Source organism: Scyliorhinus torazame, chromosome 16 (assembly GCF_047496885.1).
Source record: "Scyliorhinus torazame isolate Kashiwa2021f chromosome 16, sScyTor2.1, whole genome shotgun sequence".
NCBI classification, from domain to species: Eukaryota; Metazoa; Chordata; class Chondrichthyes; order Carcharhiniformes; family Scyliorhinidae; genus Scyliorhinus; species Scyliorhinus torazame.
In genome coordinates this window covers 90628692-90650141 of record NC_092722.1, presented here as the reverse complement: position 1 = coordinate 90650141, position 21450 = coordinate 90628692, and the positions used below count along the sequence as shown (strand labels likewise).

At 48.0% G+C, this 21450-nt stretch overlaps 1 protein-coding gene across 6 annotated transcripts in view; it reads left to right on the top strand.

The window, feature by feature from the left end:
* ccar1 (cell division cycle and apoptosis regulator 1) overlaps positions 1 to 21450 on the top strand; it is a 409621-nt gene that overhangs the window by 363413 nt on the left and 24758 nt on the right. For all 6 annotated transcript variants that reach the window (XM_072478734.1, XM_072478736.1, XM_072478731.1 and 3 more), the window contains one exon: positions 17606 to 17811. In XM_072478734.1, coding sequence (XP_072334835.1) covers positions 17606 to 17811 — 206 coding nt within the window. The remainder of the gene's footprint in view (positions 1 to 17605; positions 17812 to 21450) is intronic.

Below are 21450 nucleotides of genomic sequence, written 5' to 3'. Positions count from 1 at the left end.
CCAGTAGGATGTGGAGGCTTTAGAGAGGGTGCAGAAGAGATTTACCAGGATGTTGCCTGGTATGGAGGGCATTAGCTATGAGGAGCGGTTGAATAAACTCGGTTTGTTCTCACTGGAACGATGGAGGTTGAGAGGCGACCTGATAGAGGTCTACAAAATTATGAGGGGCATAGACAGAGTGGATAGTCAGAGGCTTTTTCCCAGGGTAGAGGGGTCAATTACTAGGGGGCATAGGTTTAAGGTGCGAGGGGCAAGGTTTAGAGGAGATGTACAAGGCAAGTTTTTTTACACAGAGGGTAGTGGGTGCCTGGAACTCGCAGCCGGAGGAGGTGGTGGAAGCAGGGACAATAGTGACGTTTAAGGGGCACCTTGACCAATAAATGAATAGGATGGGAATAGAGGGATACGAACCCAGGAAGTGTAGAAGATTTTAGTTTAGACGGGCAGCATGGTCGGCACAGGCTTGGAGGGCCGAAGGGCCTGTTCCTGTGCTGTACTTTTTTTGTTCTTTGTTCAGGTCCGATATATACAAAAGTAGATTGTTCGGGTAAAGCGAGACCCTGTGCTCTCCCCCACACTATCCCCTGCTAGACCCTCGACATATTTAATGCCTTGCCAACGCTCTATAGCCAAGGCAAACAGCAGTGGGGAAAATAGGAACCCCTTGCCTCGTCCCCCAGTATAACCTGAAATGGTCTGATCTCACTCGATTCGTCCGTGCACTCGCCACCGGTGTCTGATATAGCAACTGGACCCAGTCCACAAAGCTGTGCCCAAACCCAAACACCACAGGACCTCCCACTCCACCCGATCAAGGGCCTTCTCTGCATCTATGGCCACCACCACCTCAACCTCGCGCCCCTCTGGAGGCATCACATTTACATTAAGTAACCTCCTAATGTTGGTCGCCAAATGCTGCCCCTTAGCAAACCCCATCTTGTCCTCCCCTTTTACCCCTGGGGCGCAGTCTTCAATCCTCGTGGCCAGGATCTTCGGCCGTAGTTTGGCATCTACATTTAACAGAGAGATCGGTCTGTATGACCCACAGTTTCCGGGTCCTTACCCCGCTTTAAACTGAGAGAGATCGACGCCTGTGACGTCAGGGGGAGCACTCCCAACTCCTTTGCTTCATTGAAGGCTCTTGCCAACAGCGGTCCCAACACCCCTGAGAACTTCTTGTAAAATTCCACCGGGTACTTGTCCAGTCCCAGGGCCTTGACCGATTGCATCGTCTCCAGCGCCTCTACTAATTCTATAAGCCCAATTGGGGTCATCAGGTCCCGGAGATTTATCTACCTTGATGCGCTTCAAGATTTCCAGCACTACCACCTCTGTAATATATACACTCCTCAAGGCATCAATATTTATTTCCCCAAGTTCCCTCACATCCATGCCTTTCTCAACAGTAAATACCGATGAGAAATATTCATTTAGGATCTCACCCATCTCCTGTGGATCCGCACAAAGATGACCTTGTAGATCCTTAAGAGGCCCTAGAAGGGTGGGGACAATAAAAACGCTTGAGTATAAAGAAAGTAAGAAGTTACTTAAGTGGGAAGTTTGGAGGGGTAGGAGGGGTTTTGAAAAGTCCTTGGCAAGTAGGATTAAGGTGAATCCCATAGCTTTTATTCATATGTAAAAAGAGGGTGGCCAGGTAAAGGATTGGACCATTTAAGGATAGTGGGGGGAATCTGTGTTGCGCCAGAGGAAATGGATATGGAGAGGATGTTTCCACTTGTCAGAAAAACTAGAACCAGAGGACACCATCTCAGACCAAAGGGACGATCCTTTAAAACAGATGAGGAGGAATTTCTTTAGCCAGAGGGTGGTGAATCTGTGGAGCACTTTGCCGCACAAGACTGTTGAGGCCAAATCAAGTGCCTTTAAGACAGAGATAAATAGGTTTTTGAACAATAAGGGGATCGGGGGTTATGCGGCGAAGGCTGGAGAATGGGGATGAGAAAAATATCAGCCATGATTGAATGGCAGAGCAAACTCAATGGGCTGAGTGACCTAATTCTGCTCCTATGTCTTATAGTCTGAATGGGCGAGGTATCAAATGAGTACTTTGCATCAGTGTTCACCAAAGAAAAGAACTTTAGAAGATGATTCTTGGGCAGGGATAGTGGACAATCTGGGTCATGTTGACAATGAAAAGGAGGAGGTATTGGGTCTTTTAAAAGATATTAAGGTCGATAGGTCTCATGCACCGGATGGGATTTACTCCAGAATACTGATGAAAGCGAGGGAATAAATTGCTGGGGCCTTGACTGACTTCTTTGTATCCTCATTGGCTACTGGTGAGGTCCCAGGGGACTGGAGAATAGCTAATGTGGCACCGTTGTTCAAGAAAGGTAGAGGGATGATCCTGGAAACTATAGGTCGTTGAGCCTCACGTCGGTATAAGGTAAATTATTGGAGAGATTTCTCAGGGACAGGATTTATATCCATTTGGAACCAAATGGACTCTTGCAATAGACAGCACGGTTTTGTGAAGGGGAGGTCGTGCCTCACTAACTTGATCGATTTTTTGAGGAGATGACAAAGATGATATGGGGAGGATGGTGGGTGCAGTTTACATGGACTTCAGTAAAGCCTTTAACAAGGTGCCTCATGGCAGACTGGTAGAAGAGGTGAAGTCACACGGGATCAGAGGTGAGGTGGTAAGATGGATACAGAACTGGCTCGGTCACAGAAGGCAAAGGGTAGCTGTAGAAGAATGTTTTTCTGAATGGAAGGTTGTGACTAGTGGTGTTCCACAGGGATCTGTGCTGGCGCCTCTGTTGTTAGTAGTATACATAAACGATTTTGAGGAAAATGTAGCTGGTCTGATTAGTAAGTTCCCTGGTGACACCTAAGGACTGGCATATAGTGTTGAGGATTGTCAAAGGATACAGCAGGACATAGATAGGTTGGAAACTTGGGCAGAGAAATGGCAAATGGAGTTTAATCCAGACAAATGTGAGGTAGAACATACAGTGCAGAAGGAGGCCAGTCGGCCTATTGAGTCTGCACCGACCCACTTAAGCCCTCACTTCCACCCTATCCCCGTAACCCAATAACCCCTCTTAACCTTTTTGGTCACGAAGGGCAATTTACCATGGCCAATCCACCTAACCTGCACGTCTTTGGACTGTGGGAGGAAATCGGAGCACCCGGAGGAAACCCACGCATACATGGGGAGTATGTGCAGACAGTGACCCAGCAGGGAATCAAACCTGGGACCCTGGCGCTGTGAAGCCACAGTGCTATCCACATGTGCTACCATGCTGCCCTAATGTGTTTTGGTAGGCCGAACATAGAGGGAAAATATACCGTAAATGGCAAAACTCTTAGGAATGTAGAAAGTCAGAGAGATCTGGGCATGCAGGTCCACAGACCTTTGAAGGTGGCAACCCAAGTGGACAAGGCAGTCAAAAAGCATACGGAATGCTTGCCTTCATTGGACGGGGCATCGAGTATAAAAACTGGCAAGTTATGCTGCAGTTGTAGCGAACCTTGGTAAGGCTGCACTTGGAATATTGCACACAATTCTGGTCGCCACACTACCAGAAGGATGTGGAGGCTTTGGAGTGGGTGCAGATGAGGAATACCAGGATGTTGCCTGGTCTGGAGGGTGTTCGCTATGTCGGTGTTCTTCAAACTTTTTTCCCGGGGACCCATTTTTACCAACCGGCGAACCTTCGTGACCCACGCCGGCCGACCTGAGCGACCCACCATTTTCTCTTACCTTGTTTGCTGCTGATAAAAATGGAGGAAATGGTTTTGGGTCCCTTTGGCCCTCGTAGACACTCCTCCAATGGAACCTGTTGGATGAAGGTGAAGCCTTCCGGTGTCGGAAAGTATGGAGTCTCCATCTGTCCAAAGTTCTGCATTTTTTTCCTGTAAAATTTTATCAAATAACCCCCCCCCCCTCCCAAACTTGTAAAGAAAATAGATGAATAAAATAAATGAAAAAAATAATAATTAAATGAATAAACCCCCCCACCCCCGAACTTGTAAAACAAAAAGCTACGACCGCTTTAAAAAAAATAGCGGCGCGGGATGGGCCAGAGTCACAGAGAGTGGGAGGGAGCCGGGCATCGGAATGGGCACCTGGGGGGGGGGGGGCACACTGGGGATGGGAAGGAGAGGGCAGGATGGGAGTGGGGGGGGGACAGGGCACACTGGGGGAGGGGGCACACTGGGGATGGGGGGAGAGGGCAGGATCGGGGTGGGGGGGGGGGAGGGCAGGATGGGGGTGGGGAGAGGGGGCACACTGCGGGAGGGGGGGAGAGGGCACACTGGGGGTGGGGAGGAGGGCATACTGGGGGGTGGGGGGGGGGGGGGTGTCCTTAATTCCACCTGGGCCGGGCGGCTGATCCGGGCAGAGAGGGGGAGCAGCCCCGCCGAGAGGTTGGTGTGTTTGGAGACGGGGTGGTGGAGCTGCGGGACGCCTGTCGCTCAGCAGTGCGGCCCCTGGCTGAGGCGCTTCCGGGCCTGAGACAAACCCAAAACAATTCAGCACCGAGGCTTCGCTCACCACAAACTGCAGCCGGGGCCCTGGCCCCGCTCCACAGGCTGCTTCCCCGCTCCAAACCCAGTCTCACACAGCCCGCTGCAGCGTCACCACTTCAAACCAACCCCGCCAACAGCGTGCTTCCGGGGAGGGAGGGAGAGACCCTCACACTGAGACCCCCACCCCGAGACCCCCCACCCTAACACTGAGACCCACACCAAAAAAATATAGCGGCCACACTGCGAATGCGCACCCGATCATTGTATGCGCAATGCGGCCAAATTGTTTTTACATGTTCGTGGCCATTTTAAAGGCCACTTGCGCGGGGATTTGCGCGAAGGACGGCTCCGCGACACTCCCGACACCCGCCCGCGACCCACCCGCCCGTGGGTCACGCCCCCGAGTTTGAAGAACACTGAGCTATGTGGAGAGGCTGAATAGACTCAGACTGTTTTCATTAGAACGATGGAGGTTGAGGGTTGACCTGATATAGGTCTACAAGATTATCAAGGACATGGATAGAGTGGCTGGACAGGCACTCTTTCCAAGGGTGGAGGGTCAGTCACCAGGGGGCATCGGTTTGAGGTCCGTGGGGCAATGTTTGGAGGAGAATTGCGAGGCAGGTTTTTTACACAGGGTTGTGAGTGCCTGGAATGCGTTGCCGTGGAGATTGTGGAAGCAGATACATTAATGGTGTTCAAAAGACATCTCAACAAACATGGATAGGATGGGTATAGAGGGATACGAACCAAGGAAGTGCCGAGGGCTTTGGCTAAGGTTAGTATCATGGCCAGTACAGGCTTGGAGGGCCGAAGGGCCTGTTCCTGTGCTGTATTGTTCTTTGTACTCTCCCCCTCGTTACTCTTTTGCCCTTTATGTATTTGTAGAAGTTCTTTGGATTCTCCTTTGCCTTAACTGCGAAAGCAATCTCATGTCTCCTTTGTGCCCCCCTAATTTCTCTCTTAACTTTACTCCGACAAGCCCGATACTCTTAAAGGAATCCACTTGATCCCAGCTGCCTATGCATGTCATATGCTTCCATTTTGACCAGGGTCTCAATATCCTGAGCCATCAAGGGTTTATTACTTCTACCAGCCTTGTCCTTCACTCTAAAGAACAATACAGCACAGGAACAGGCCCTTCTGCCCTCCAAATGCACGATGGGATGCATCTGAACTAGAGGGACACCAATATCCTGGGAGGGAGGTTTTCTAGTACTCTTCGGGTGGGTTTAAATTAATTTGGCAGGGGAATGGGAACCGGATTTGTAGTCCAGCAACTAAGGTAGCTGATGTTGGTGATGATGATACGTCAATTTTCGGGAACCTTACATAACGAGAGATATTGTAGGCCTCGTCAAAAAGAAAAAGGAGGCATTTGTCAGGGCTAAAAGGCTGGGAACAGACAAAGCCTGTGTGGAATATAAAGTAGGAAGGAACTTAAGCAAGGAGTCAGGAGGGCTAGAATCGGGGCACGAAAAGTCATTGGCAAATAGGGTTAAGGAAAATCCCAAGGCTTTTTACACGTACATAAAAAGCAAGAGGGTAGCCAGGGAAAGGGTTGGCCCACTGGAGGATAGGCAAGGGAATCTATGTGTGGAACCAGAGGAAATGGGCGAGGTACTAAATGATTACTTTGCATCAGTATTCACCAAAGAGAAGGAATTGGTAGATGTTGAGTCTGGAGAAGGGTGTGTAGATAGCCTGGGTCACATTGAGATCCAAAAAGACGAGGTGTTGGGCATCTTAAAAAATATTACGGTAGATAAGTCCCCAGGGCCTGATGGGATCTACCCCAGAATACTGAAGGAGGTTGGAGAGAAAATTGCTGAGGCCTTGACAGAAATCTTTGGATCCTCACTGTCTTCAGGTGATGTCCCGGAGGACTGGAGAATAGCCAATGTTGTTCCTCTGTTTAAGAAGGGTAGCAAGGATAATCCAGGGAACTACAGGCCGGTGAGCCTTACTTCAGTGGTAGGGAAATTACTGGAGAGAATTCTTCGAGACAGGATCTACTCCCATTTGGAAGCAAATGGACGTATTCGTGAGAGGCAGCATGGTTTTGTGAAGGGGAGGTCGTGTCTCACTAACTTGATAGAGTTTTTCGAGGAGGTCGCAAAGATGATTGATGCAGGTAGGGCAGTGGATGTTGTCTATATGGACTTCAGTAAGGCCTTTGACAAGGTCCCTCATGGTAGACGAGTACAAAAGGTGAAGTCACACGGGATCAGGGGTGAGCTGGCAAGGTGGATACAGAACTGGCTAGGTCATAGAAGGCAGAGAGTAGAAATGGAAGGATGCTTTTCTAATTGGAGGGCTGTGACCAGTGGTGTTCCACAGGGATCAGTGCTGGGACCTTTGCTCGTTGTAGTATATATAAATGATTTGGAGGAAAATGTAACTGGTTTGATTAGTAAGTTTGCAGACGACACAAAGGTTGGTGGAATTGCGGATAGCGATGAGGACTGTCAGAGGATGCAGCAGGATTTAGATTGTCTGGAGACTTGGGCGGAGAGATGGCAGATGGAGTTTAATCCAGACAAATGCATTTTGGAAGGTCTAATGCAGGTAGGGAATATACAGTGAATGGTAGAACCCTCAAGAGTATTGAAAGTCAAAGAGATCTAGGAGTACAGGTCCACAGGTCACTGAAAGGGGCAACACAGGTGGAGAAGGTAGTCAAGAAGGCATACGGCATGCTTGCCTTCATTGGCCGGGGCATTGAGGATAAGAATTGGCAAGTCATGTTGCAGCTGTATAGAACCTTAGTTAGGCCACACTTGGAGTATAGTGTTCAATTCTGGTCGCCACACTACCAGAAGGATGTGGAGGCTTTAGAGAGGTGCAGAAGAGATTTACCAGAATGTTGCCTGGTATGGAGGGCATTAGCTATGAGGAGTGGTTGAATAAACTCGGTTTGTTCTCACTGGAACGAAGGAGGTTGAGGGGCGACCTGATAGAGATCTACAAAATTATGAGGGGCATAGACAGAGTGGATAGTTAGAGGCTTTTTCCCAGGGTAGAGGGGTCAATTACTAGGGGGCATAGGTTTACGGTGCGAGGGGCAAGGTTTAGAGTAGATGTACGAGGCAAGTGGGTGCTTGGAACTCACTACCGGAGGAGGTGATGGAAGCAGGGACGATAGTGGCATTTAAGGGACATCTTGACAAATACATGAATAGGATGGGAATAGAGGGATACGGACCCAGGAAGTGTAGAAGATTGTAGTTTAGTCGGGCAGCATGGTCGGCACGGGCTTGGAGGGCCAAAGGGCCTGTTCCTGTGCTGTACATTTCTTTGTTCTTCTTCTCTCTCACGAAAACAGCCTCAAGTCCCTCAGCCTTTCCTCATAAGATCTTCCCTCCAAACCAGGCAACATTCTGGTATATCTCCTCTGCACCCTTTCCAATGCTTCCACATCCTTCCTATAATGCGGCGTCCAGAATTGCACGCAATACTCCAAATGTGGCCGCACCAGAGTTTTGTACAGCTGCAACATGACCTCATGGCTCCGAAACTCAATCCCTCTACCAATAAAAGCTAACACACCGTACGCCTTCTTAACAACCCTCTCGACCTGCGTGGCAACTTTCAGGAATCTATGTACATGGACAACGAGATCTCTCTGCTCATCCACACTGCCAAGAATCTTACATTAGCCCAGTACTCAGTCTTCCTGTTATTCCTTCCAAAATGAATCACCTCACTCTTTTCTGCATTAAACTCCATTTGCCACCTCTCAGCCCAGCGCTGCAGCTTATCTATGTCCCTCTGTAACTTGTAACATCCTTCCGCAATGTCCACAACTCCACCGACTTTAGTGTCATCTGCAAATTTACTCACCCATCCTTCTACGCCCTCCTCCAGGTCATTTATAAAAATGACAAACCGCAGTGGCCCCAAAACAGATCCTTGTGGTACACCACTAGTAATGGACTCCAGTCTGAACATTTCCCATCAACCACCATCCATTGTCTTCTTCCAGCTCGCCAATTTCTGATCCAAACTGCTAAATCATCCTGAATCCCATTCCTCCGTATTTTCTGCAGTAGCCTACCGTGGGGAACCTTATCAAACGCTTTACTGAAATCCATATACACCACATCAACTGCTTTACCCTCATCCACCTGTTTGGTCACCTTCTCAAAGAACTCAATAAGGTTTGTGAGGCATAACCTATCCTTCACAGAACCGTGTTGACTATCTCGAATCAAATTATTCCTTTCCAGGTGATTATACATCCTATCTCTTATAAATCTTTCCAAGATTCTGCCCACAACAGAAGTAAAGCTCACTGGTCTATAGTTACCGTGGTTGTCTCTACTCCCCTTCTTGGACAACATTCGCTATCCTCCAGTCTTCTGGCACTATTCCTGTAGACAAAGATGACTTAAAGATCAAAGCCAAAGGCTCAGCAATCTCCTCCCTAGCTTCCCAGAGAATCCTCGGATAAATCCCATCCAGCACAGGGGACTTATCTATTTTCACAACCTCCCCTGGCAACGCGTTCCAGGCACTCAGCACGGTAGCATTGTGGATAGCACCATTGCTTCACAGCTCCAGGGTTCCAGGTTCGATTCCGGCTTGGGTCACTGTCTGTGTGGAGTCTGCACATCCCGTGTGTGCGTGGGGTTCCTCCGGGTGCTCCAGTTTCCTCCCACAGTCCAAAGATTGTGCAGGTTAGGTGGATTGGCCATGATAAATTGCCGTTAGTGTCCAAAATTGCCCTTAGTATTGGGTGGGGTTACTAGGTTATGAGATAGGGTGGAGGTGTTGACCTTGTGTAGGGTGCTCTTTCCAAGAACCGGTGCAGACTCGATGGGCTGAATGGCCTCCTTCTGCACTGTAAATTCTCTGATAATCTATGAACCACCCTCTGCGTAAAAAACGTGCGTCGCGCATCTAAAAATGATGTGCTTACCATGAAACCTGGTTAACACTTTTGAAAGCCTCCCACTTACCAGTCATCCCTTTGCCTGTCAACTGGACTCATTCACTGAGTTCTCCACAGTCTCTGTACTCTTGTCGCCCTTTTTGATTTTTGACATTGGTTTCACTGCCTTTCACATTTCGCCTGACTGCGTTTTGTTTCTGTCCCTCTGACTTCCTGCATCGGTTCCCATCCCCCGGCAACATTAGCCTAAACCCTCCCCAATAGCACAAGCAAACCCCCCACCGACTGATTGGTTCCAGTCCTGCCCAGGTGCACAACTGTCCGGTTTATACTGATCGCAAGTCCCCCAGAACCGGTTCCAAACTCCCAGGAATTTGAATCCCTCCCTTCTGCACCGTCTCAAGCCATGTATTCATCTTATCTATCCTGATATTCCAATTCATCCTCCCCCTCCAAAATGTCCGACAGCCGCTCCGAGATATCCTTGACCCTTGCACCAGGGAAGCGACAGACAATCCTGGAGTCTGTCATGTGAGAGTACCTTTAAGAAATGGGTGTTTATCACATAGCTGTCGTGGGTGTACCTTTAAGAAATGGGTGTTTATAAAATAGCTGTAGTTTGTGTACCTTTAAGAAATGGGTATTTAACGGATGGCTGCAGTGATGTCAGTGTGGGTGGAGCTGGGCTGGCTGTCTGCTTTTACTTTCGCTTTGGGCTGCCTGCTACAGGGTGTGTTTTAGTTTCGTTTTGAGAGCTGGATAGCTATAGTCACAGCAAGAAGGTGCATTAGTCTCTCTCTCTGCAATCTAAAGACTGTCTCCAGACTCTTTGGTGATTTAAAAATAATACCTGTTTCTGTAGAGAAGTTAAACCTGATGTCTTTCTGCAAAAAGTTTTTTTTTTTGTCTTCTGGATGTTGCAAGGAAAGATTAAGAGTTACTTATAGAGTACTGTATTCTTTGGGGGATGTATTGGTGTTGATAGTTGTTAATATGTTTACTGTGGGTTTATAAAGTGTTAACTGGTTTCATAAATAATCATTTTTTAATTTAAAAGTACTTTAACTCTCTGTTGCACTACACCTGTAAAGTAGGCCTGTGTGCTCCCCACAACCACAATCTATTAAAAGTTGTGGGTCAGGTGAACTCTATGATACACTTTGGACTTCTCTAAACCCTGGCCCATAACAAGTCTCGTTTGTGTTATGGGCCAGGGTTTAGAAAACACCGAAGTATATTTTGGAGTTCACCTGACATATAACTGTTTATTGAATTTGGTTACGATGGGCACAAGAGCCTGCCTTTCAGGTGTTATTCAACAGAGTTCATCGGCTAACTAAATTCATAGAATACAGCTTGTTTTTTTGTTAAGAATTCTTCAGTGCTTTTAATCAAAAAACAAACTTTATTCTATGAATTGAGTTAACATTTGTGTAAATACACTGAGCATTTTTATCAACAACAAACATAAATACCCCACACAGCTACAGTGATCTATGTATAACCCTTAATGAATCCCCCCTCTACTGTTCCAATTCAATAACAAGATTCAAGTAAAAACCAGAATCCCTTTTCAAAGATGTGGCCCAGCACACGGCACTCTTATGAAATTATAGAATTTCCAGTGCAGAATGAGGCCATTCGGCCCATTGGATCTGCACCGGCCCTTGGAAGGAGCACCCCACTTAAGCCCATGCCTCCACCCTATCCCAGTAGCCCCACCTAACCGTTTTGGACACTCGGGGCCAATCCACCTATCCTGCACATCTTTGAACTGGGAGGAAACCAGAGCACCCGGAGGAAACCCACGCAGACATGGGGAGGATGTGCAGGCTCCACAACAGGCAGTGATCCAAGCCGGAAATCGAACCTGGGGCCCTGGAGCTTTGAAGCAATTCTGCTAACCACTGTGCCACCGTGCTGGTATAAGACTTGGTATTGATACTCTTGTTCCCCTTTGTAAACAACAGGTCTGAATTCCTTCCAGAAAGCAATTATCTCTTTTAAGTTATCAAGTAGTCTGGAAACAGCTTTTAAAATGACGATAGAGAAGCACATCTTGCAACCTGTGCCGTTCAAAACCAGTTCAAAACAAAAGTAAAACCCACAAAGCCACAATCCAGCTCCAAACTCAAAACGAAAATAAAAACTCAGCCCAGCTCCACCCACACAATGACATCACTGAAGCCATGCAATAAGACAAAAACCTTTCTTAAAGGGCTACTCCCATGACATTTGCGACGCAGAAACTGTTCCCCTTACAATTGAGTCCCCTATCACTATCGGTCTGCTGCTCAAAGAACAAAGAAAAGTACAGCATAGGAACAGGCCCTTCGGCCCTCCAAGTCCGTGCCGACTATGCTGCCCGACTAAAGTACAATCTTCTACACTTCATGGGTCCGTATCCCTCTATTCCCATCCTATTCATGTATTTGTCAAGATGCCCCTTAACTGTCACTATCGTCCCTGCTTCCACCACCTCCTCCGGCAGTGAGTTCCAGGCACCCACTACTCGATATAAAAAGACTTGCCTCGTACATCTAGTCTAAACCTTGCCCCTCGCACCTTAAACCTTTGACCCCTGTACCCTGGGGAAAAGCCTCTGACTATCCACTCTGTCTATGCCCCTCATAATTCTGTAGACCTCTATCAGGTCGCCCCTCAACCTCCTTCGCTCCAGTGAGAACAAACCGAGTTTATTCAACCGCTCCTCATAGCTAATGCCCTCCATACCAGGCAACATTCTGGTAAATCTCTTCTGCACCCTCTCTAAAGCCTCCACGTCCTTCTGGTAGTGTGGCGACCAGAATTGAACACTATACTCCAAGTGTGGCCTAACTAAGGTTCTATACAGCTGCAACATGACTTGCCAATTCTTATACTCAGTGCCGCGGCCAATGAAGTTAAGCATGCCGTATGCCTTCTTGACTACCTTCTCCACCTGTGTTGCCCCTTTCAGTGACCTGTGGACCTGTACACCTAGAGCTCTCTGACTTTCAATACTCTTGAGAGTTCTACCATTCGCTGTATATTCCCTACCTGCATTAGACCTTCAAAAATGCATTACCTCACATTTGTCCGGATTAAACTCTATCTGCCATCTCTCCGCCCAAGTCTCCAAACAATCTAAATCCTGCTGTATCCTCTGACAGTCCTCATCGCTATCCGCAGTTCCACCAACCTTTGTGTCGTCTGGAAGCTTACTAATCAGACCAGTTACATTTTCCTCCAAATCATTTATATATACTATGAACAGCAACGGTCCCAGCACTGATCCCTGCACAACACCACTAGTCACAGCCCTCCAATTAGAAAAGCACCCTTCCATTGCTGCTCGTCTACCTAGCCAGTTCTGTATCCACCTTGCCAGCTCACTCCTGATCCCGTGTGACTACACCTTTTGTACCAGTCTACCATGAGGGACCTTGTCAAAGGCCTTACTGAAGTCCATATAGACAACATCCACTGCCCTACCTGCATCGATCATCTTTGTGACTTCTTCGAAAAACTCTTATCAAGTTAGTGAGACACGACCTCCCCTTCACAAAAGCATGCTGCCTCTCACTAATACATCCATTTGCTTCCAAATGGGAGTAGATCCAGTCTTGAAGAATTCTCTCCAGTAATTTTCCTACCACTGAAGTAAGGCTCACCAGCCTGTAGTTCCCTGGATTATCCTTGCTCCCCTTCTTAAACAAAGGAACAACATTGGCTATTCTCCAGTCCTCCGGGACATCACCTGAAGACAGTGAGGATCTAAAGATTTCTGTCAAGGCCTCAGCAGTTTCCTTTCTAGCCTCCTTAAGTATTCTGGGGTAGATCCCATCAGACCCTGGGGACTTATCTACCTTAATATTTTTAAAGACACCCAACACCTCGTCTTTTTGGATCTCAATGTGACCCAGGCTATCTACACACCCTTCTCCAGACTCAACATCTACCAATTTCTTCTCTTTGGTGAATACTGATGTAAAGTATTCATTTAGTACCTCGCCCATTTCCTCTGGCTCCACACATAGATTCCCTTGCCTATCCTTCAGTGGGCCAACCCTTTCCCTGGCTACCCTCTTGCTTTTTATGTACGTGTAAAAAGCCTTGGGATTTTCCTTAACCCTATTTGCCAATGACTTTTCGTGTCCCCTACTAGCCCTCCTGACTCCTTGCTTAAGTTCCTTCCTACTTTCCTTATATTCCATGCAGGCTTTGTCTGTTCCCAGCCTTTTAGCTCTGACAAATGCCTCCTTTTTCTTTTTGACGAGGCCTACAATATCTCTCGTTATCCAAGGTTCCCGAAAATTGCCGTATTTATCCTTCTTCCTCACAGGAACATGCCGGTCCTGAATTCCTTTCAACTGACACTTGAAAGCCTCCCACATGTCAGATGTTGATTTGCCCTCAAACATCCGCCCCCAATCTATGTTCTTCAGTTCCCACCTAATATTGTTATAATTAGCCTTCCCCCAATTTAGCACATTCATCCTAGGACCACTCTTATCCTTGTCCACCAGCACTTTAAAACTTACTGAATTGTGGTCACTGTTACCGAAATGCTCCCCTACTGAAACATCTACCATCCTGGCCGGGCTCATTCCCCAATACCAGGTCCAGTACCGCCCCTTCCCTAGTTGGACTGTCTACATATTGTTTTAAGAAGCCCTCCTGGATGCTCCTTACAAACTCCGCCCCGTCTAAGCCCCTGGCACTAAGTGAGTCCCAGTCAATATTGGGGAAGTTGAAGTCTCCCATCACCACAACCCTGTTGTTTTTACTCTTTTCCAAAATCTGTCTACCTATCTGCTCCTCCATCTCCCGCTGGCTGTTGGGAGGCCTGTAGTAAACCCCCAACATTGTGACTGCACCCTTCTTATTCCTGATCTCTACCCATATAGCTTCACTGCCCTCTGAGGTGTCCTCCCACAGTACAGCTGTGATATTCTCCCGAACCAGTAGCGCAACTCCGCCTCCCCTTTTACATCCCCCTCTATCCCGCCTGAAACATCTAAATCCTGGAACGTTTAGCTGCCAATCCTGCCCTTCCCTCGACCAGGTCTCTGTAATGGCAACAACATCATCGATCCAAGTACTAATCCAAGCTCTAAGTTCATCTGCCTTACCCGTAATACTTCTTGCATTAAAACATATGCACTTCAGGCCACCAGACCCGCTTTGTTCAGCAACTTCTCCCTGTCTGCTCTGCCTCAGAGCCATACTGGCCCTATTCCCTAGTTCTCCCTCAATGCTTTCACCTTCCGACCTATTGCTCCGGTGCCCACCCCCCTGCCATACTAGTTTAAACCCTCCCGTGTGACACTAGCAAACCTCTCGGCCAGGATATTTATGCCTCTCCAGTTTAGATGCAAACCGTCCTTCTTATACAGGCCCCGGAAGAGCTCCCAGTGATCCAGATAACGGAAACCCTCACTCCTACACCAGCTGTTTAGCCACGTGATTAGCTGCTCTATCTTCCTATTTCTAGCCTCTCTGGCACATGGCACAGGAAGTAATCCCGAGATTACAGCCCTAGAGGTCCTGCCTTTTAATTTTCTGCCTAGCTCCCTGACCTCCTGCTGCAGGACCTCATGCCCCTTCCTGCCTATGTCGTTAGTACAAATATGTACAACGACCTCTGCCTGTTTGCCCTCTCCCTTCAGGATGCCCGCTACCCGTTTGGAGACATCCTGGACCCTGGCACCAGGGAGGCAACATACCATCCTGGAGTCTCTTTCACATCCACAGAAGCGCCTATCTATGCCCCTGACTATAGTGTCCCCGATGACTATTGCTCTTCTGCGCTTTGACCCTCCCTGCTGAACATCAGAGCCAGCCGTGGTGCCACTGCTCTGGCTGCTGCTGTTTTCCCCTGATAGGCTATCCCCCCTGACAGTATCCAAAGGGGTATACCTGTTCGAGAGGGGGACAACCACAGGGGATTCTTGCACTGACTGCCTGCCCTTTCTGGTGGTCACCCATTTCTCTGCCTGCACCTTGGGTGTGACCACATTTATATAGCTGCTATCTATGGCGCTTTCCGCCACCTGCATACTCCTAAGTGCATCCAACTGCAGCGCCAACCGAACCATGCGGTCTGTGAGGAGCTCCAGTTGGGTGCACTTTCTGCAGATGAAGCCATCCGGGATGCTGGAAGCCTCCCGGACCTGCCACATCTCACAGTCAGAGCACTGCACCCCTCTAATTGACATTGCGTCAGTTAATTAATAAATTAAATTTTTAAAAAAAAAATTTTAAGTTACTGTTAACTATATGTTTCCTAGCACTAGATTTCTACTATAAATGTGAAAGCTAAATACAGTACTCTCCGATCTCTGGCTTAGATACCCCTCTAAATTATAATTAAGTAATAAGTAATTATGTTTAATTCGTTTAACAATGCTTAATTTTTTTAAATTTAGTGTTGATTCCCAGCCAGCCAATCAGGTCACAGCTTTTCTGTGATGTCACTTCAGTTTCCCCCCACCCCCCAACACAATTTGAAACGGTAATAAAAGTAAAAATGAATACAAATCACTTACTTACCTTCCGAGGGTCTCCGATGCTCTCGGGTTCTCTCTCACTTACCTTTCCTGATTAACTCTGCACCAAATTACCAAGTTCCAAATTCCCACTCTGGATGTGTCTCACTCCTGCTGTGTCTCCTTGACTTGCGCAAAGCTTACTGAGTGCGCTTTCTGTCTGTCTTTTATACAGACCTCCTCGGGGCGGCACGGTGGCCCAGTGGTTATCACTACTGCCTACGGCATTGAGGACCCAGGTTCGATCCCGGCCCCGGGTCACTGTCCATGTGGAGTTTGCACATTCTCCCCGTGTCTGCGTGGGTCTCACCCCCACAACCCAAAGATGTGCAGGTTAGGTGGATTGACCACACTATATTGCCTCTTAATTGGGAAAAAAAAATAATTGGGTACTCTTAACGTATTATTTTTTAAACTAAAGCTCTGCCACTCTTCATCCTGCCCACCTGTGCAGCAGAGCCAGCCACAGTGCCATGAACTTGGTTGCTATCATTTCCTCGGGTGAGCCATCTCCCCCAACAGTATCCAAAATTGTATATCTGTTTTGGAGGAAGATGAACGCAGGGGACCCCTGCACTGCTTTCCTGCTCTTCCTCTGGTGGTCACCCATTTCCTATCTCACTCAGTAATTTGTAACTGCGGTGTGACCAACTCGCTAAATGTGCTATCCACGACTTCCTCAGCATCGTGGGTGCTCCAAAGTGATTCCATCCACAGCTCCAGAGCCGTCAAGCGGTCTAACTGGAGCTGCGTTGGACACACTTCGTGCACATGAAGGAGCCAGGGACATTTGAATTCCCACATCGCACAAGAGGAACATGACATGCGTCTGCGATATCCTGCCATGACTTAATCCTCAAGTTAACTTACAACAACAATTACAATGCCAAGAGAAAAAAGAAAAGAAAATCTACTTACCAGTCGATCACTTACCGGCTGGTCGAGGTGACTCAGTTGACTTCTCCCAGAATCCTCTTCTGTCGCCTCTACTGGACGATGATCTTCCTCCTGTTTATCACTGGAGGGGTTATTCGGCTGCCCACAGTAGTCGAGGTGACTGAGTTGACTTCTCCCAGAATCCTCTTCTGCAGCCTCGACTGGGCATGATGAAAGTGTGACTAGTAAATCTAATAGTTAAATCAGGAGAAACCTCTTCACCCAGAATTAGAATGTGGTATTAACAAAAATGAAATTGGGGAGGGAGCAGGAAACAGGCTGAAGAAATACTTAAGTGTTTTAAATTCATTGAAAGGGGTGGAATAAAAAATATAACTACAGAATAAGACTCTTAGTGGGAGGAAAATCCCGTCTTTCTTCAAACTTAAGGAAATGACTGATTGTGCTCATAATATGTAATACAATTTCTGGACGTTTCATTGCGATCTTGTTGACGTCTTTACTTTGCCAGTCGTTTGATGTGCAATATGGTTTCTGTGTCACAGTGATAGGCAAGCCAGGATTGTGTAAGAAAAGGTAAAGTTGCCATAGTCCCAGATGACCATCGGCTGCTTTCCCCTTTGAGGGGCAGAGCTGACTGGTGGTGATTTAACCTGAGGATCAGCACACCTCAGGTAAGGGGCAAGTTGAGAAGGCGGGCCTTTGTGAATAACCTCACTTGGTCCTAAATTGCAAGTGAGTAATTCCAAGGCAGATCTATTAGTTGACCATAGTTTTGTTTTTACAGAAGACCGAACAAAGCAGATATCCAACCTGGAGACTATGAGCAAAAGTCTGACATTGGAGCTAAAAGAAAATAAGAAATCCCTAACATGTGCTGAGGAGAGCTTGAAAGTATGTGAGGAGACAAAGGTGCGATTGGAGCAACAATTGACTAATACCAGCGAGAAACTATCTTCAGTTATGGAGGAAATTCACAATGTCCTTAAACAGGTAAAAATAAATATTTCAACAACTCTTTCCTTCTTTGTCAAAGGAAATAATTAACTTGCATTTATTCAGGACCTTTCATTTCCTTAGAAAGACCCAAAGTGTTTCATTAAATACTTCTTAAGTGTAGTTGCAGTTACAACTTGGTACAGGGGTTCCCAAACTGGACTGTGGAAGCCTCCGTGGAAAATGCTGTCGAGGTTTTTATCCAATCAGACTAGCATGGACAGTGGAGTGATGGGAAGAGGGTGCCTCAGAGCAGGTGTGGTTGGGGGTGTCCAGAGTCTGCCCCAGAGGGAGGGGGCAGGGTGCAGCACTGGCCTCAGTGGAGGGGGACCAAGCGAGCTTTGGAAGAAGTGCAAGAGGAGTGACTGTATAGGAGGGAAGGTTGAGTGTGCGTGAGAGAAGGTGTGTGTGTGTGTGTATGAGAGAGGGGGGAGGTGAAGAGTGTGAGAGAAAGGGGGAGGTGAAGAGTGTGAGAGAAAGGGGGATGCGAAGAGTGTGAGAAAGAGGGAGGCGAAGAGAGAGAAAGCGGGAGGCAAAGAGTGTGAGAGAAAGGGGAGGCGAAGAGTGAAAAAGGGGGAGGCGAAGAGTGAGAGAAAGGGAGAGGCAAAGAGTGCGAGAAAGGGAGAGGCGAAGATTGTGCGGGAAAGGGAGAGGCGAAGATTGTGCGAGAAAGGGAGAGGTGACGAGTGTGCGAGAAAGGGGGAGGTGAAGAGTGCGAGAAAGGGGGAGGTGAAGAGTGTGAGAGAAAGGGGATGAAGAGTGAGAGAAAGGGGGAGGTGAAGAGGGGGTAAAAATGGGGGAGGTGAAGAGGGTGAGAAAGAGGGAGGTGAAGAGGGTGAGAGAAAGAGGGAGGTGAGGAGGGTGAGAGAAAGGGAGGTGAAGAGGGTGAGAGAGCGAGGGAGGTGAAGAGGGCGAGAGAGCGAGGGAGGTGAAGAGGGTGAGAGAAAGAGGGAGGTGAAGAGGGTGAGAAAAGGGGAGGTGAAGAATGAGATAAAGGGGAAGGTGAAGAGTGAGAGAAAAGGGGAGGTGAAGAGTGAGAGAAAGGGGGAGGTGAAGAGTGAGAAAGGGGGAGGTGAAGAGAGAGAAAGGGGGAGGTGAAGAGTGAGAGATGGAAGTGGTGAGCGCGAGAGAGATGGGGAGGTGGTGAGCGCGAGAGACATGGGGAGATGGTGAGCGCAAGAGAGATGGATTGCTTTACCGCAAGCCCACGGATAACCTCCGATGCTCCACATCTCCAGCTTCCACCCTAAACACATTAAAGAAGCCATCCCCTATGGACAAGCCGTCCGTATACACAGGATCTGCTCAGACGAGGAAGAGCGTACAGAAGCTGAAAGATGCCCTCGTACGAACGGGATATGGTGCTCAACTCATCGATCGACAGTTCCAACGCGGCACAGCAAAAAGCCGCACTGACCACCTCAGAAGACAAACACGGGACACAACCGACAGACTACCCTTCGTCGTCCAGTACTTCCCGGAGCGGAGAAACTACGACATCTTCGCAGCCTTCAACACATCATCTATGAAGATGAACATCTTGCCACGCTCATCCCCACACCCCCACTACTTGCCTTCAAACAACCGCGCAACCTCAAATAAACCATTGTTTGCAGCAAACTACCCAGCCTTCAGAACAGCAACCATGACACCACACAACCCTGCCATGGCAATCTCTGCAAGACGTGCCAGATCATCAACATGGGTACCATCATTACACGTGAGAACACCACCCACCAGGTACATGGTACATACTCGTGCGACTCGGCCAACGTTGTCTATCTCATGCTGCAGGAAAGGATGTCCCGAAGCGTGGTACATTGGCGAGACCATGCAGACGTGCGGCAACGGATGAACGGACATCTCACGACAATCGCCAGGCACGAATGTTCCCTTCCAGTCAGGGAACACTTCTACAGTCGAGGGCATTCAGCCTCTGATCTTCGGGTAAGCGTTCTCCAAGGTGGCCTTCAGGATGCACGACAATGCAGAATCGCCGAGCAGAAACTTATAGCCAAGTTCCGCACACGTGTACTGCCTCAACCGGGACCTTGGATTCATGTTGCATTACATTCATCCCCCACCATCTGACCTGGGCTTGCAAAATCCTACTAACTGTCCTGGCTTGAGACAATTCACACCTCTTTAACCTATGATTATCCCTCTCTCCAGTTGCTCCGTCTGGACCTGTAGACTTAATTACCTGCAAAAACTCGCATTCAAAGTATTGTACTGCATGTTTGACTTTGTCTGTATAAATGTTTCTGGAACCCACCTCTTCATTCACCCGAGGAAGGAGCAGTGCTCCGAAAGCTAGTGATTCGAAACAAACCTGTTGGACTTTAACCTGGTGTTGTAAGACTTCTTACTGTGCTCACCCCAGTCCAACGCCGGCATCTCCACATCATGGCCCTTATTCTTAGGCTGTGACCCAACGGTCAAACATAAAGTACAATTGGACTTTACATTGATCTTGTTCATAAAATTGTTAAAGTTATACATGATTGCATATTCATAAACCGCTCCGGAGTTGCCAGTTTCTGAAGTCTCGGAATTAAAATATTTATACACAATACATTTAACACTCTGCTGCGGTCAGAGTTGCAAATCTAGGTCGGAACAATGGTGAAAGTTCTGAGTGGAGTCTGCATGTCCCCAACATCGGGAACATTCTTCCGCATTTAGCCTGTCCAATCTCATCAGGATTTCCTAGAAAACATAGAAAATAGGAACAGGAGGAGGCCATTCAGTCCTTCGAGCCTGCTCTGCCATTCCATGAAGATCATGGCTGATCATCCAACTCAATAGCCTAATTCCGCTGTCCCCCATATCCTTTGACCTCCTTTGCCCTAAGTGCTCTATCTAACTGCTTCTTGAAACCTTACAATGTTTTGGACTCAACTACTTCCTGTGATAAATTCCACAGGCTCACAACTCTAGGTGAAGACATTTCTCCTCATCTCTGTCCTAAATGGTCCAGCCACTATCCTCCGACTGTAACCCCTGGTTCTGGACACACCCACCATTGGGAACTGTTGCCTTCTTTACTTTGGGGTGAACCACAAGCTGTTTCTTATATCGACAAATGGCCGCACAACCAATATGTTAGCTCAAAAACACAGTTTATTAATAGCAAGACTTGTATCTCTATGCAATAACACACGTGGCTCCGTACTAAACTACACCTAACGACCGGCACTGCGCAAGATAAGGCCTTTATCCGGGTCCACGTGGTCGGTTTGGAAGTTGTTGGGTTCGTCTCAGCTGGGCTCGTCCTTCAGGAATGGTTGTGGGTCCTTGAACTTGGTTGTTCTGCTGCAGTTGGTCGCGCACAGGTCGGTCCCAAAAGAGACAGATCTCTAGTGCCCAGGGCTTTTTATTCTCTAGTGCCCAGGGCTTTTTATCCTTCGTCTCTTTCGCGCCCTTTTGGGCGGTCCTTACTCCAGGCCCAATGGATCGATAGAGTTTTCGATCACCCTCATCGATCTCAGCCAATTAGGGGGCGGATACCTCGATAGCTGGGCAGGCCCTAGCTATCATTGTCCCAGGCACGTAGGCCTTTCCAAATAAGGGGGGGTGGCGCCGGTTAGTCTGCTACTTGATTCAAACTCTATTGTCCTGGAGGAAATGGTGATC